Source organism: Macrobrachium rosenbergii, chromosome 23, assembly GCF_040412425.1.
Source record: "Macrobrachium rosenbergii isolate ZJJX-2024 chromosome 23, ASM4041242v1, whole genome shotgun sequence".
Classification (NCBI taxonomy): Eukaryota; Metazoa; Arthropoda; class Malacostraca; order Decapoda; family Palaemonidae; genus Macrobrachium; species Macrobrachium rosenbergii.
This window is the reverse complement of record NC_089763.1, coordinates 17,990,995-18,009,497: the sequence shown is the minus strand read 5'-3', so window position 1 is coordinate 18,009,497 and position 18,503 is coordinate 17,990,995. Positions and strand designations below refer to the sequence as shown.

The following is an 18,503-nucleotide window of genomic DNA, read 5'->3' as shown; positions in this document are numbered from 1 at the left end:
AGTTTATTAATTACCCATGTTTCAACAGTCCACACTACAGTGTACAAAGAGAGAATGGCACCAGGGGTACATACATGATAAATTTATACCCAAAAATGGGTTTGCAATGAAGGGCATCAGTTTTTATTGGATGCCTTGGTGGGGGGCCCTCTCCTATTGGCTGTGAGTCTGGCTGTGGCAGCAGGGGGTTCTGCTCAGTGGGCTCATCTCTCAAGGAGGAGGGTGGCTATTTTATTACCTCAGGTGTGCCTCGTTGTTCTCTTGACAGTGGTTGGGAGGAGAATGATCTGGGGAATGATGAATGTGTGTTTCCACCAAAGAATGGAGCAGTGGTGGTCTATGTCCCTATCAAGGATTGTGGTGTTTCCTATGATCTGTGGGCATTGTAGGGCACTGCCACGCTCCCTCATGCAGTGTTGGTATACCTTCCCTTCGTGTAGGTGGATGGCGATCCTCTTGGAGAGGCAAGTCATGGTCATCCTGATGTAGGAAAGCTGGCATCCATTCTTGGGGCGCAGTATTTGTTAGTCTACTCTTCTCCTCTTCATGGGATTGCTACAGTTAGTGGGGCTATTCTTCATGAGGTACAAGGCAGTCCTCCGATCCTTGTAGTAGATTGTAAAGTTGACTGTTGCATCTACTGCAATAGGAGTTACATGAGCTCAAATGATGTTTTTCAGGACTGTCTCATTCTTTTTGTAGTATCCTTACTGAAGTAAATGCAACAGTCGACCTTACAATCTACTATAAGGATCAGAGGACTGCCCAGTTCCTCTTGCAGAATATCCTCACCCTCAACAGCGATCCCATGAAGAGGAGAGAAGTACTCTACCAAACACTGTCCCCCAAGAATGTATGCTACCATTCCTACATCGATCTAACCATGGCTCACTTTTCCAAGGGGATCTCTGTCCACCTACATGAAGGGGCTGTGTATCAACACTGCATGAGGGAATGCAGCACTGGCCCCCAACACCAGCTGACTATGACAAATGCCACTATCCTTGACAATAACACAGACCACTGCCACCTCAGCTACAAGGAGGTCCTCGCATTTCTTTGGTAGAAACCCATGCTCAATGTTACTCAGGAGACCCTCTTCCTTCACACCACCATCAGGAGAACAAAGGGGTGTGCCTCTGAGATTGTGCAACAGTTGCCCTCCTCAAGCAGCAAGTCCAGTCAGCAGAACCCCTTGGTGCTAACAAATCAGCAACTCTGTCATTCAGCCAGACTCAAAGCCAGTAGGAGAGCTCCCTGGCTGTGATATCCAATAAAAAATTGACCGCCTTCTTTGTAAACCCATTTTTGGGTATAAATATACCATGTATATACACTGGTGCCATTCACTCTTTGTCAATGGTAGCATGGACTACCAAAATGTTGGGACATTAAATGAACTTTGGCCAGCTGCTTCATGATTTACCTGTAAAACAAAGAAGCATATGCCAAGTTGAGAAGGGGCAGTAAATGTACAATGGCATACAAACTGCAATTTTTTTCAGTGAAATATTATTATTATTATTATTATTATTATTATTATTATTATTATTATTATTATTATTATTATTATTATTACTACTACTACTACTACTACTACTACTACTACTGTATTATTATTATTGAAAAGGATGGCTGTATTATGCGAATTTATCTTATATAGTGTCTTTTCTATCTTCCTTATGATTTGCTTTTCAGTCATCGCTGATTCAGGCTCAGCGATGTTAGTCAGCAACTGGCCGATATTCATGTTGGAAAAGGATAGTTTGCGGAATATGGGAAGTCTTTTATTAAAATATCCATATGGGAAGTCTTTTATTAAAATATCCAATCAGAAATTGTTCATCTAGATTCAGGTTCTATTTTAGGTACCGTCGACATGTTTCGACCAGCTTGTTGGTCATCCTCTGGACGTGGTTGCAGAAGGTCTGAAGAAACGAGGTGCTCGGGTTGGTATTTATAGGGGGGTCTTGATCGGTGCTGAATTATGATTGGCTGCCCGGGGCATGTACCCTCGGGCAGAGCCTATTTTCCCAATTCAATGTTCGTGACTCATCTTGCGTGCGAGCGGCGTTGTAGTGCTGGGGATGAATGGAAGAATTTCGATCCTCGGATGCCGAATTCTGATTTGGCGTTAGCTATGGGGATCGCTCGGTGCATGTCTCTGGGAGGAGAAAGGTTTCCTGCATAATGTTGAGGTTGGTTTCTCCTTCCCAGTGTGCAATGCTTCCAAGAAGCGTGGCGGCAGTGGTGGTGGTTCGGTCAATTATTTCGATGTTTCGTGGTTATGTTTTTCTTGCTATTCTCTGGTTATGGATGGTCCTGGCATAATTAAAGATAGCCCCTCTTGGGCATGGCAGAAAATCCTCTTGGAGAAACGCATGGTGGTCATACCGATGGAACCGAGGCATCCTGGGACAGGGCATGAGTACCGGTATACCACGTTGGTTTTCTTCAAGGGGTCCTGCTGAGGGGCTGGGTTGTTACAGCATAACCAGGCTGCTCGTCTTTTTGCTCTAGTAATAAATAACCAGATGTATATTTTTGTTGGAGTCAACAGGCTGTGACATTATTCTCGAGCAAAAGACGGCAGCCTGGTTATGCGTAATAACCCAGCCCCCTCAGCAAGACCCCTTGAAGAAAAACCAGCATGGTATACGGTACTCATGCCCGTCTGAGGATGCCTCGGTTCTTACATCGGCGACCACCATGCGTTTCTCCAAGAGGATTTCCCTGCCACCCCCAAGAGGGGCTATCTTTAATCATGCCAGGACTGTCCATAACCAGAGAATAGCAAGAAAACATAATCACGAACATCGAAATAATTGACCGAACTACCGACCACCGCCTCGGGCACCCTTTGAAGCATTGCACATTGGGAAGGAGAAACCAGCCTCAACATTATGCAGGAAACCTTTCTCCTCCCCGGCAGCCAGGAGACAAGAGGCGATCCCCCCATGCGACGCGCGAATCAGAATTCAACATCCGAGCAGCGAAATTCTTCCATTCATCCCCAGCACTACGAAACGCTTCGCCCACGCAAGGAGTCCACGAACATCGAATTGGGAAAATAGGCTCTGCCCGGTACATGCCCGGGCAGCCAATCATAATTCATCACTGATCAAGACCCCCTATAAATACCAACCCGAGCACCTCGTTTCTTCACACCTTCTGCAACCACGTCGAAGAGGATGACCAACGAGCTGGTCGAGGAAACATGTCGAGGGGAGTACCTAAAATAGAACCTGAATCTAGGCAGACGATTTCTGATTGGATATTTTAAGAAAAGACTTCCCATATTCGGCACTATCCTTTTCCAACATGAATATTGGCCAGTTGCTGACTATCATCGCTGGGCCTGAAAAGCGAATCATAAGGAAAATAGAAAAGACACTATATAAGATAAATTCGCATAATACAGCCATCCTTTTCAATAAGACCTGTTTAAAAGAGGGTCTACTCCCTTCAAATATTATTATTATTATTATTATTATTATTATTATTATTATTATTATTATAATAATATTATATGATGGAAGTAGACCCTCTCTCAAAATGGTCTTATTGAAAAGGATGACTGTTTTTTTGCAATTTTTTATCTTATACAGTACAGGATCTTTTTTATTTTCCTTATACTGTACTGTAATTCGCTTTTCAGGCTCAACGATGTTGGTCAGCAACTTACCAATATTCATATTGGAAAAGGACCATTTTGGGATGTGGGAAGTGTTTTTATTGAAATATTCATTCAAAAATCAGATTTCTTTATGGTCTCATTTGTGGTCTAGATTCTTTTTCTATTTCAGATTGTGGTTCCGTCTACATGTTTCGACCAGCTGGATGGTCATCCTCTGGACGTGGTTGAGAAGGATCTGGAGAAACAAGGTGCTTTAGTCGGTATTTATAGGGGGGTCTTGATCGGTGCTGAATTATGATTGGCTGCCCAAGGCGGATCGTCTTGGGCGGAGCCTTCTCTCCCGCGTTGATGTTCGGGGCTCATCTTGCGTGCGAGCAGCATTGTAGTGCTGGGGATGAATGGGAGAATTTTGATCCTCAGATGCAGAATTTTGATTCGCTCGCTTGCTATGGGGGTCGCTCAGTGCAAGTCTCCTGGTGGCTGTGGGGAGGAGAAAGGTTTCATGCTTAATGTTGAGGGTTGGTTTCTCCTTCCCAGTATGCAATGCTTCCAGGAGGCGCAGGCAGCAGTGGTCAGTAGTTCAGTCAATTATTTCTATATTCGGGATTATGTTTTTTCTTGTAATTCTCTGGTTATCAGCAGTCCTGGCATAGTTAAAGATGGCTCCTTGTTGGGCATGGCAGGAAATCCACTAGGAGAAACTCACGGTGGTCATAATGATGTATGAGCCGAGGCATCCTCGGATGGGACATGAGTACTGGTAAACTGCGTTAGTTTTCTTCATGGGGTCCAGCTGAGGGGCAGCTGGATTGTTACGCATCACCAGGCTGCTCGCCTTTTTGCTTTTGTAGTAGGTGACCAGATGAATACAGTGTATTCTTATTGGGGTCACTGGGCAGACATTATCTTCAATGATGTTCCTGAGGGCACGTTCATCTTCTTTACGGTTTTTATAGAATTGTCCTTTATAGAATAGCTCTGTGCGTTCAGGAACATTGGGGCGAGGTTCCTGCCGGTACCATTTATCAATGTTTGTCTTGATAGACTCTTCTATATTCCGGTTTGGATGTCCAGGGCTACCCATTCCATTTCTTCGTGTGTGTCATTCCAGGGGGAGCAGTGCGAGAGGGCCCTCCTGACATAGGTGCTGATGTTGGAGCGCTTATACTGATGTTGGAGCGCTTATACGTCTCAGGGCACTCTCTCGTTCCGTACATACACATGCCCAAGTTCATCGACTTTGTGTGGGCCTTTGTAGGGAAAGAGGCCTCCCTCTGCTCCACAAGGACGTCAAGGAAGGGGAGGCACCGGTCTTGGCTACACTTGATGGTGAAACTGAGGCAGTTGTGGTTGTGGAAAGCACACCTCAGGTTCTCGATTTCCTCTTGCGAATTGGCACTGACGAAGGTATCGTCGATGTAGCACACATACATCCTTGGCTGGTCGATGTCTTCGAAGACCCTTTGCTCCACAGTGCCATTACAGAAATTGTTGAAGAGGACTCCAGGGGATGAACCCATCGCCACCCCGTCAAAGTGGGTGTACATGTGGCCATGGTGGTTGGAGAAAGGGGCCTTTTTGGTGCATATTTCCAGCAGGGTGCGGAGGGCATGCTCAGGGAAGTTCAGGGATGGGGTGTTGGGGTCCCTACACACATGGTCCAAGATCATCTGGATGGTCTCATTGACAGGGAAGTTGGTGAAGAGGGACTCCCCATCCATCGAAGCAATACATCCTCTCAGGGCTGTTGCTCTTAGGGCCTCCAGGAACTCTGCTGATGACTTCAGGCTGTGGCTGTCTGGGATGTAAGGGGTTAGGATGGCATTGAGCCTCTTAGCCAACTGGTACGTTGGGTCAGGAATCTGACTGATGATGGGGAGCAGGGGGTTACCTCACTTGTGCGTTTTGGCATTTCCATAGATGTACCCCAGGTCATAGTCTCCCGAAGAAGATGAAATCCTGAAGATGGGCCTTAATTGCCACTATATCACCCTGCCGAGGCCCCTGGACAAGTGCCTTGTTTGAATATCCCATGGATACTATCCACAAGCAAGAGGACCTTGGCAACTTCCAAACAATTTACGCCCTTCAACCCCCCTGTTGGCTGAGGCCCTCATCGACCGGGGCAACAACATAGAGTAACATCATCGACCAGCACCTAAGGGAGGTGGCTAAGCAGTTGAGGGAGCGGGAGGACATCACCATTCGTAGGGCCGAAAAGAATGCCGCTTTTGTCCTCATAAACACCGAGGACTCCCATCAGAAGTTGGATGAAATCCTGGCAGACAGCACCAAATTTTGAAAAATTACTAAGAACCCTGTTGACGAGATCAGGCGGGAGGCGAACATGATCACAGAGACGGTCAATGCCGCCTCATAACGTCCGTCACCTACCACCAATCACGGGAGACTATGACCTGGGGCACATCTAAGGGAATGTCAAAACGCACAAGTGAGGTAACCCCCTACGCCCCATCATCAGTCAGATTCCTGCCCTGACATACCAGTTGGCTAAAACAATGTCATCCTACGCCTTATGTCCCCAGGAGCCACAGCCTGAAGTCGTCAGCAGAGTTCCTGAGGCCTAGAGCGGCGCCGCCCCTGGAGAGATGTATTGCTCGATGGATGTGGAGTCTCACTTCTCAATCACTGCCGATGAGACCATCCAAATGATTTTGACCCGTGTATATAGGGACCCCACCACCCAATCCCTGAACATCCCTGGAGCATGCCCTCGCCCCTGGAAATATGCACCAAAGGCCCCTTTCTCCAACCATCGTGGCCAAATATACACCCAGATCGACGGGGTGGCGATGGGTTCTCCTCGAGTCCTCTTAGCCAATTTCTGTATAGGCATGTGGAGCAAAGGGTCTTGGTTGTCGACCAGCGTAAGGATGTGCGTGTGCTACATCGGCGATACCTTCGTCAGCGCTCCAGTCATGAAGGAAATAGAGACACAGACATGCTCCACAACCATAGGCTCCTCAGTTTCACCATCAGACGCAGCCAAGACTACACTGTCCCCCTTCTTTTCCACGTCACTTGTGGAGCAGAGGAAGTCTTTCTCTCTGAAGAAGGTCCCTGCAAGCCAACGAACCTAGGCATGCATATGAATGGGCGGCGAGAGTGCTCCAACACTCAGCGCTCCACCATCCCAAGCGCCCTACGTTAGGAGAAGACCCTCTCACTGCTCCTCCTGGAATGCACACGAAGAAAATCAGAGCAGTACCGTGACCCTCATCGATAACGAACATCAAACTGGAATATAGAAGAAGTCTATCCAAAGACGAACATCGATAGAGTAATACCGGCAGGAACCTCGCCCCAATGTCCCTGAATGCATAGAGCTCTTCTATAAAGGACAATTCCATCAAAAATATAAGGAAGATGAACATGCTCTTGGAAACATCATCGAGGATAATGCCTGCCCCACTGAACCCAATATGAATATTCATGGTCATTTACTGCAAAAGCAAAAAGATGAGCAACCTGGTGATGCATAACAATCCAGCCGCCCCTCAGCAGGACCCCTTGAAGAAAACCAAGGATGCCTTGGCTCATACATCAGTAAGACCACCATGAGTTTCTCTTAGTGGATTTCCTGCCATGCCCAAGAGGGAGCCATCTTTAACCATGCCAGGACTGCCCATAACCAGAGAATTACAAGAAAAGATATAATCCTGAACACAGAAATAACTGACCGAACTATGGACCACTGCTGCCTGCGCCTCCTGGAAGCATTGCACATTGGGAAGGAGGAACCAACCCTCAGCATTACGCAGGAAACCTTTCTCCTCCCCATGGCCACCAGGAGACCTGTACCGAGCGACCCCCCCAGCAAGCGAGCGAATCAAAATTCTGTATCTGAGGATCAAAATTCTTCCATTCATCCCCAGCACTACAATGCAACTCGCACGCAAGACGAGCCCTGAACAACAACACTGGAGAGAAGGCTCTGCCCGAGACGACCCACCCTAGGCAGCCAATCAGTTTCTCCGGATCCTTCTCAACCACATCCAGAGGATGAACATCGAGCTGGGCGAAACAAGTTGACAGTACCACAACCCAAAATAGAAAAAGAATCTAGATCACCGAACGAGACCACAAAGAAATCTGTGGATTTTTTTAATGAATATTTCAATAAAAACACTTCCTGCATCCCAAAATTGTCCTTTTCCGATACAAACATTAGCCAGTTGCTGACCAACATCGCTGAGCCTGAAAAGCAAATTATAAGGAAAATAGAAAAGGTCCTGAATAAGATAAATTTGCAAAATACAGCCAACCTTTTCAATAAGACCTATTATTATTATTATTAAAAAATAGTTTAACCACATTACCAAACTCCTCAAACAGATTAGGACATACAGTATTATATAGTAATATTATACTGTATAGCAAAGTAAATATACTAGATTCAGAGGAGGGTTATGTAAACAGAACAACCAAAAGTAATTTGGGAAATCACAAAGTAAAAAGACCGATGACAATGATGAATATTCCTTACCAACAATTTTTCAAGTACAGTACAATACTGTATTCCTATCCACTTAAGCTTTGTTCACCATCGATAGAATATACAGGCACTTTTCCTACATATGACAATTTATGAATTTCCCAAAATGCAAAGCTCTGTAACATTACTTTTTAAATAGTCCCTAAATAGTTTAACATCCCAGGAAGTAATATATGAGAGAAATATGGGATATCCAATATGTGGATGGGTAACATAAATGTTTGAGTTTTTATTTGCAAATGGGTGTTTCAGAGACACTGTCAAGTGAGTCACCGACTTACGGCAGATTAGATCTTACGGCACTTTTTCAGTGCTGTAACTTGATGTTGCAAGTTACTGTGCTAACGGAAAGAATAGGCATCAAGTTAACAGTGCTTAAGGCGCTGTAACTTGATGTGACATCAAGTTACGCCGCCAAACATCAAGTTACGGCACCTGAAGTGCCGATAACCTTGACAGCGGCATACAAAATATATAAATTAAATAATTACAGTATAGTAAATTGCAATAATCCTTTTCTTTTAAATTTCAAAATGCTGTTTCATATAGCTAATTATAAATCACCCACAAGGTAATAAATAACAAGTGGGCAAATCTAGAAAATATGCCCTACCTTAGACTATATGATTTCCAATTACAGTATTATTAATAAAATAATCTAAGGCTGGTACAGCATTCAAGTGCTTTTATGTCTGTCTTAGCGTAAAAATCAGTTATAAAAGCAGCTGCTTTCCTCAGCACACAAAAATGTATTTTGTCACCTCCATGAAACTAACCTTGTACAGTATTCTTCTTTCAGCAGAACTCAAATCTTTTTCAAAATTTTTATTCCCCCAGTCTTATTCACTATTTATTTCATATAATACCACCTCAATTTTTGTCAACAACCTTGGGGAACTCTCTTTCCACTGACTACCAAAAATAAATTTCTCAAGGTATCACAGAAGAGCATTTAGCCCATCACAGATGTTTACGTTAATGAACTGATATTATCCAATGACTGGTAGATAATGGTAATGAGAACAATGCTTCAATAATCAAAATCAACTACATGACTGGTAGATAATGGTAATGAGAACAATGCTTCAATAATCAAAATCAACTACATGTACCATGTACAGAACATCAAAAACATCTTCAATACATTATGTATTTCAATAGAGCAATGAAAAATTATATCACATGCTATCCTATGCACTTACCTGGTGTATCGACAATAAGATCAAGCTGACCATTATAAACCACAATCTTTACTGCTGTGTTGTTGAGAAGAGATTCAACTGTAATATTTAAATTCTTATTAGCTGTTGCAGCAGATAGATTGCTATGTGAATGAACAGTGTTTTTATCAACATTTCAAGTATATATAACAAGTACATTCTGTTCACATGAATACTGACAATCACCTGGGAATTCATTCATGGTACTGTACATTACATCCTAGAATTCCTGTTGATACTCATCTACAGGCAAGTGCACAAAGTGTTCCACTGTATTTAGAAAAAAAAATGAAGTAAAAAAGCTAAAACAATTATGTCCCAGATTTGTAGACTCAGTGATTCCACATACCAGTTGTAAGAAGGAACTTACCATTTTGCACAGCAGTAGCCATGAAGTCAGCTGACAAAGCCTCAAAAACGCTGGCACTCTGGCCACCCCATGTTACATTCTTGGGAATGATCTTTAGTTTATCCTTAACTGGACCATTCATCAGCTTGTCAAGGATAGCAGACAGTCTGCCCACATGACGTTCATAAAGGTGTTCTGTTAAATGAAAGATTAATTATGTCAATAGTCATTCAAGAAATAACAATTCTAGCAATCATTCAATCACAAAAATCTCTGTGTACAGTACTGTATACCTAATGCCTGTAAAATCAGGGAATGAATATTTTTCATATAGTACACGTCATCTACGGGTGGTTATGATATGCAAACTTCAGTCCTGTGCTGCAGTTTACCCACGTTTTATTTTAAGACGGCTCTTTCACACAAAATTTTTCCAATAAATTTATAGTTCCTACACTATACTAAATTGACTCTAAAACTCTCAACAGATACAACTATTTTTACTGTTTTACCTATTGTTATACTAAAATTGTACTCAAGATGCTTATCTTAAAATTCCTTTACCAAATCTCTTCCTTTGCTGTTATAACTAGAAGCAAGCAGCAGCAACATTAAAATAAAAATGGTAAAGATTAGAGTATCAAAACTTTCTTAAAAATATACTGTTGACATAATTCTGTACAGTTGCTATTCTTCAGCCTTTACTTCCTTACAATTATTATTTCTTATTCTAGAATAAATTGTTTGGATGAACCCTACTAGTCTCAGGAGGGTCAAAATAATAATTAGCATCATTGTGCAAAATTCATTCCATGATCTAATGACTTGTTGATTTCCATAAGTTTCATTCTTGTACAGTTACTAAATAATTATGCTGTAGTTGTTAAATAATATCAGCATTAACAAAAAAAATATATACTGTAATTTTTTATACACAAATTTCAATGTATCAGAGTTGTGACTTTCCTACAGAACAGTCTCAGTAAAATACTAACTACACAGAACTCTACGTACAGTATAACATAATTCAAGTAGCACCTTTGTTGATGGGGTACACAAACCCCAGTAACATGCACACCACCACGGATTCTACTGTTACTTGTGATGCATGAATCAAAGAACAGCACAACACCATACATTTTTTCTGTGATTGTTAATGACAACAAATTTCAGTTCAAATTACTGTGATTCAGTAGAAAAGTCTGCATGACAGTACAGTTAAAAAGTGCAGATATTCATGTGTTACATAATCATTAAAGATAAAAGTATCCTACAAAGTTTCTGAATAAACTTATGCCTACTTCATTTATAAATAGAAATTCCTAAGTACAATTCTTTGTTGAAGTTGATGAAGGAGCAGAGACCTAAACACTTCAGCATCTTTTTTTTCCTATTTTTTTTTTTTTTTTGTTAAAGCACTAGTTATCACCTACCAATTGACCAGTGTGTGTGATGTGAGATCGATCCAGTTGTTCATCATGACATTTCCCTTTAGGGGGGTAGTGCCTTCAATGCACCTCAGGTGGTGTACTGTAGGCATTACTCAAGGTCTTTTGTTGTGTCCTTTGGCCCTTAGCTGCAACTTCTTTCATTCCTTTTATTGTCTCTCGGTTCATAACTTTCCACCCCCTCTAACAATTGTTTTATAGTGGAACTGCGAGGTTTTCCTACTGTTACACCTTTCAGACCTTCTTATTGTCAATTTCCCTTTCAGCACTGAATGACCTCTAAGGCTGCATCCACACAATCGAGCTTTGTTCGACGAACTTTGTCCAGTGTGACGTCAGAAGCGGGCAAAGTCAGACTTTGCCCGCTGTTTCTCCACTTCTGACGTTACATCAGACAAAGTTCGTTGAACAAAGCTCGATCGTGTGGATGCAGCTGTATGTCCCAGCACTTGGCCTTGGGCATAAATTCTATATTCTAAACTATTCCACTAATAATCGCCAAACGATGACCCTACATCTTAAGGCAATGTGCTGTAGTACAGTTTACATTATGAAGTGTGATTCACATATCTAACAGAACTCAAGTACAAACTTGACCACCTTCTCTAAAGATACAAATCACATTAGACCAAAGTTACAGAGCTAATGCCTCAAATACTTCTTAGATGAATTATGAAATCTATGCTTGACAGGTTTATACCCCCACTCAAGCTTTTGTGTCTTCCTGGTGAGAAATTTTGTACCATTTCTACACATGCCAGTTGTGTCACACTGTTTTTGTATTTCTTGATCTTTTTAATGGCTTGATCTGTAGACTTCCAATGTTCTACATAGGATTTATACAACTGACTTCAGTCCTTCAGAGCTAAAATGACTCCATTTTTATCATTTATGATAAATCATCAAAATCTTGAAATTATTGCATTAGAAAATTATCATATACAAAGTCATTCAAAAGAAAATGCTAAAAATTTTAGCATTATATTATTTCCTGTACTTTTGTATGACTTGTGATAAAAGCAAAACTCAACTTGTACAACTTTCAAGAGAACACAAACACTTACAATACCTTGGAATTTATTCCCTTCTGTTGAAAAATAAAAACATACCTTGCTAATGTGGCACTGCTCTCAGAGTTCCTGTAAATATGGCAAAGGTTTTTTAAAAAATCAGTGACAACCAAAACTGCATAAATCCTAAGACCACAAAAGTTTCATGAGAATTTGACAGAATAAAGCCCACACAGATGGATGTATAGAGTGGTATGTGATTGATGATAGTGTACCTCCTGGTTAGAATCAAGACATGTTTACTTTTTCCCAATTTGCAGTTGGCAGTGTGATGACAAGGAAGTGCACCAAATGGAAATGGGTTAACAAGTGAATAAATAACAGCTATTGTTAAACTGTTACACTTGCTATTATGTTAAAACTGTTATACTTAACATCATCAAAACAATAAACACTAATAACAAAAAAAAGGAATGAGAGTCACATCAAATCAAACATCAATGAAAACATAAAAATAGAATGTATATCTTTTAATATAAAAATGACATTAAAAATAATGACTTAAATATGTAATCAAGTATCTCACATATAAAATATGTAATCAAGTATCTCACCTATATGAGGAGAGGAAAATTTATGATGAGGAATTGGCATAGGCTCTGGGGTTGTTGGGAAAGGCCCAAATGCACCCAAAATGTGATTGGGCTGTTCTTCTACTGTACTAGTTGGCAGGCTGCTGACTTCGTGGCTTGAGAAGGAGGAATTTTCAGGTGGACTTAAAATATTGTAGAAGTTAACGCCATTGGTCAACCTCTCTATTAGCTCCTCAGTCTCTGACCACAACATAGTTGCGTTTTCCATCTTTCCTGCTGTGACAGCATCAGACACAGCTTTGGACTTGGCTGCAATGGCTGACAGATGGCAAGTCAGCAAAGACTGAAGAAATATATACCAGAGTTTTAAATATTTGACCAATGATAACATTATACCAAAATAGCATATTTACGCTAAGGCTTGTAAATAAAACTGAAGCAAAAACTAAGACAGCCAGCCATAGCAAGTCCCCATGAATCTTTTTCTTCTTATGTTGAGAGCTGGCCTTGGATATTTGTAATGTGCCTCCACTGTCAAAGTTTAGCATCAAACAAAAATTGTTATTTACCAAAACCATGAAAAAGACTGGAACCAGAAACCTCTTATATATGCAGTCCCCAAATCACACTTTATTCTTTGATAAAATACATCATTACTACGTCGTTAAACTATCTAATAATGTCATTCTGAGTAAAATGAAGGACATCTCACCTTTTCGGTAAGATTTTTAGACAAAATAAACAATACCAAAGGCCACGCTCTAAAGACAGTATCCACAAAACTGTTAATTTACTCTTTCAAATTCTTTCGAGGCACTTACTGTGGCGTACAGAAAAGGTCCCCATGAATCAACTGCATCAACAGGTGATATCCAAGAGTCCCCAAGAGCCACTCCAGCCAACTGACAAGTAATCTTTTTGGCCTCTACTGCCTGTTGGATACAAAATTCAATAAAATATTAAACAAGAGTAATGCTATGTAAAAAGCACAAGAAACAGAGACGAGATCTCTGTCTACTGCAAATCTTGTATTTATCATAAGTTTAATAGTTATAAAAGGTCACGTATTTATCAAAAACTTTTCATCCATTGATACGCCTGGTATTTACCAAAGCTTGGAGTATTTACGACACCTTATATTTACCATAATTTAATCTACTACACTAATGACCCGTCTTGCATTTCTAATTATCTTAAATTCTTTTAAATTGAACATAGAACCAGATGTATATATGACAGCTGTTGCTCTCATCATAAGCTACATGTAGTTACAACAAATGTACTGGATCATAAACTTTGCATAGTTCTCACAAAAGGATCTGGAGTACCACAAATTAAATGGTGAAAATACAGTATCAGTTAATAGTGCTAAACCTACTGCCATACCAAAAGAGGCGTCAGTGCAACAATGACGAGCAATCTAATGATGCGTAATCAGTATAATTTTTTTATCGTGATTAGGGCAAAATTTTAAGAATCTTTTGATCGCAAATTAGATCAATGCTCTTGTTTTGATGGTCCCACAGAAAGGGCCAGAACGAAAAGGTGGTACTGTATATCCTCAAGTATGTCACAGACACATGAAAATTAATCTGCAATTTAGTAGCATTTCTTATCATCAATCTCTCTTGACGAAAGACAGCAGCAAAATTTTCTTACCTTCTTCAGACTCTGTGCAAACTGAACTGCCATTTTCCCCCCATAAGATTCAGCAAATATATAGAGGGGGACATTTTCGAATTCTGGAACCTGAAAAAGTCGAATTGAGGTTAAATCAGGAAGCGAATACGGGTTCTGTGGTCTGAAAAAAAATAAGGCAACTTTTATCAGGAACTGAACCCTTGATAATAAAGAGAAATTTAATCAGAAACTATCTGCAGTCTGGCAGAACACAAAGTCAGGTTTAAGCAGAAACTGAACTCGAAGGGAAGATTTGAAATATAGCTGAATGACGTTTAACCGGAAACTGGATCTTTGAGCTTCAAAGGAAACTGAGCTAGGTTTAATAAGAAACTGAAATCTGAAAGGAAATGATAGGCATTTCATCAGAAAGTGACTCTTGGGACCTAAAATTTCCAATTTCAGTGATTAAACCTTACATCGCATTCACCTCTAGGCTCTGGTACAATGACTCATGAGGAAAAAAAGAGATTCTTCGTTTTAAGAGGCTTTTTAATCATGTTTCTTTAGCTGTCCAATCTAGATTTTCATCAACAGTAAAGTTTTGCGTCAGATTTTCTCTTATTTTTGCATAAAAACACTCTTATTTTTGCATAAAAACAGAGTAAATAAATGCTGTTAATACAAAAAAATAAAGAACACATTATATGAATCACTAAATTTCTCCACATATTTATTTTCTATGTGTAACACAGTCTGCAAGTAAAGAACTTGACATTTCATATTCCCACACTGTTGGAATCACAGCCTTCACTCTTCTCGACTTTATATTCGCCATAATTTTCTCTGTACCATTTTTTGCTGTTACATCCTTACACCATCAGTTTCGCCTAAACTTAATGGCTCTCTCAATGACGCAGGTATTACAAGAAAAACCCCATGACACGCTTTCAAGGTTGAACAGGTGGGCAGCAGTCTCGTGATCACCTGCGTTGTGACGTATTTAGGGAAAGGGAATCTCTATAAGTAATTATCATAACAAATATACTCAAGTTCAAGAATACAGAGAGAGAGAGAGAGAGAGATTCCTTAAGGCTTTTCGCGTTAGTCGTTCTACTGTATATTTGGGTATGTAGGGACTACGTTTAATTATATGACATTATAATAAAAAACTTTTTTATTAGAATTAATATATGCAGACGAGATTAAGTCACCTAGTTTAATTAACTTTATGGTAACAATGATTATGATCAACATTTTACGTTTAGGGTTGGAACCGAGATAAAATTATCTGATTATATATAAGAATATCAATGAAAACAACAACAGTAAATTTTCTAGTACTGGTATAGATATGAAGGAGATTACGAACACTTCTAGTGACATCAAAATAACAAAAGCTAATCATACGAAGATTGTTATGTACGAATTACAGTGGACGATCGTCTTCGGAAAAATAATAATGGTAAACATTCTGCTACTTATTTTCGGACTGGAGTAGACGCACTAAGCTGTAGACTGATGTCAGTGTTGATAACAGTGATAATATTCTCATTTAGTGTTTACAAAGCTAAATGGAATATCGGTCTCGAATCAACCAGTGTAATGATGATAACGATGTTCATGTATATAGGTTGATCAAACGGAAAATATGAAAATAATAATGATAATAAATGTGCACTGTGGGCGAATTGGTTTCATCTACTTTACCAGAGTCAATACCATCAATGATGATCATAAAAAGACGTGATGATTTTTATACATATCTGATAACATAACTGCAATAATATAAAGATAAATAATCTGCAGCAATGAGGAGATTAAAAATCCGTTCATGAGGCAACCACAAAATAAAACTAATTTTGAATACCTCACTGAAATAACTGTAAAAACGAAACATATCGACTTTCTATTTGCCAACGATTCCTTTTTACGTCAAAGTAAATACTCAAAATGGAAATTTAATTCAGAATGCTTTAAAAGCATGATCACTTACCCTCACCGGTATGCAATAAATGGTTGAATGAAAAACCAGGATGAAAGTCGATTAAGTTCTTCACTTTTTTTTTTATGTTCATAATTTTCGCAGATGAATGAATGCATACATCCAAACAAGTAGGTGATCCATACCTTTCCATGCATAGAGAATTGCATACATACATACATACTCCCGTAGATGGGGTGTAGTGCCGTCAGTGCACCTCATGCGGTGCACTGTAGGTATTCGTTAAGTTTCTTTGCAGCGTCCCTTCGGCCCCTAGCTGCAACCCCTTTCATACCTTTTACTCTACTTCCGTTTATATTCTCTTTCTTTCTCTTTCATCTTACTTTCCACCCTCTTCTAACAAATGATCCATAGTCCAACTGCGAGGTTTTCCTCCTGATACAACTTTCTAATCTTTTTTCTGTCAATTTCCGTTTCAGTGCTGAATGACCTCATAGGCTCCAGAGTTTGGCCTTTGGCCTAAGTTTTATATTCTATTCTGTAGGCATTACTGAAGGGTCTTTGTAGCGTCCCTTCGGCCCATAGCTGCAACACCTTATACTCCTTTTACTGTACCTCCGTTCATATTCGCTTCCATCTGTATTTTCACCCTCTCCTAACGATTGTTTCATAGTGCAGCTGCGATGTTTTCTTCCTGTTACTCCTTGTAAACCTTTTGACTTTTTACTGTAAATTTCCATTTCAGCGCTGAATGACCTCGTAGGTCCCAGCGATTGGCCTTTGGCCCAAATTCTGTATTTTTATTCTACCTTCGGATACCTGAAGAACTCACCTTTTTGAGAAATCCCTTCATGAAGGACACCAGGTCATCGGCGATGGCCGAATTGTTCCGGGCCAAGAGGGCCGTGTTGTTCACGTAACTGAACCCGGTGCCTACGGGGTTGTCTACGAAGAGCACATTCACCTGCTCCGTCTGAGATGACAAAGGATTTCATTATTATTGCTTTATTTAGCTTTTCTAAACTGGCGTCAGTGGTAAAATGAAATAACTGAAAGTTACTGTTTGATGATATGATATACAAAAGAAGTAAGAATTAATGTTTGACGATATTTGAAGCAAGAATGAAGATGTAAAAATTAATGTTTCAGATTGCCAATTGAAAGTATCAAGCACTTGAAATTTTTTTCTAAGTTTAATAGAAGGAAGCTTTACGCTTTGAAACTGTGCTACAATAATTTATAATTATACATCAACCAATTAAGTGTCTGTACATATGGTGTGAAACAGAACTAATTTACCAATTCATATAAATGTTTAATGTGATTACGTTGCATCCTAACAAAGAAAAAGAAATATTCATTGAAATTAACCTTTATCAAAATATGTAAATGTGGCAGAAAGTACCTGTTCAGTATATAAATAAGAAACTTGCCACTAAATTCAACGAGCAAAACGTATGGAAGTTTGGCAGCGTGCAATGTACGATATGATGAATAAGAAGATAAAGAAAAGAGAGGAACTTGCCCAAGCGTTTGTCCTATTCTTCATGGCCTCATCCTGAGGACCTATTTCGAGGAAGTTCCCGATGCCCGTCGAGGACGCCCCTGGTCCGCCCTGCAGCCAGAGGACAAGGGGACGGGTCTTGTAATCAACATCCGCCGTCGTGTAGTACAGCCAGAAAAACATGTAGGCGCCATCTCTCACGGTAACGTAACTCCAGGTCTCTTTGCCCGTTTTGATTCGACGGGGCGCCGCTGGAACAGACGATACGGAAGACGAGACAAGATTAATACACACTACGCCGAATGGATTTATGGCATGATTGCTGGGTAAATAAAACGCACCCCGACCACTGACCTAATATAGTACATTCATTTGCTTCATGCAAATGAATTGATAACAGTGTGCTGTGCTCTCTCTCTCTCTCTCTCTCTCTCTCTCTCTCTCTCTCTCTCTCTCTCTCTCTCTCAGTAATAACTTATTCTTACATGTCAATTTCATGAGTCATTATAAATAACCAAAAACTAGTCTTTCATTGGCAACAGCGCTTTCAGTGGAAACTTTTCGTAGCTTCAGTTCACTAGTTTAAAATAAACAGGTAGTATTATATATATATATATATATATATATATATATATATATATATATATATATATATATATAT

At 40.2% G+C, this 18,503-nt stretch overlaps 1 protein-coding gene across 1 annotated transcript in view; it reads right to left on the bottom strand.

The window, feature by feature from the left end:
* The window catches only part of LOC136851325 (retinoid-inducible serine carboxypeptidase-like), a 95,541-nt gene that overhangs the window by 5,199 nt on the left and 71,839 nt on the right, over positions 1 to 18,503 (bottom strand). The window contains exons 2-8 of the mRNA XM_067125357.1: positions 17,864 to 18,093; positions 17,171 to 17,311; positions 14,433 to 14,522; positions 13,595 to 13,705; positions 12,795 to 13,116; positions 9,744 to 9,917; positions 9,356 to 9,433 (exon numbers count right to left, since the gene is read on the bottom strand). Of these exons, the coding sequence (XP_066981458.1) occupies positions 9,356 to 9,433; positions 9,744 to 9,917; positions 12,795 to 13,116; positions 13,595 to 13,705; positions 14,433 to 14,522; positions 17,171 to 17,311; positions 17,864 to 18,093 (1,146 nt within the window). The remainder of the gene's footprint in view (positions 1 to 9,355; positions 9,434 to 9,743; positions 9,918 to 12,794; positions 13,117 to 13,594; positions 13,706 to 14,432; positions 14,523 to 17,170; positions 17,312 to 17,863; positions 18,094 to 18,503) is intronic.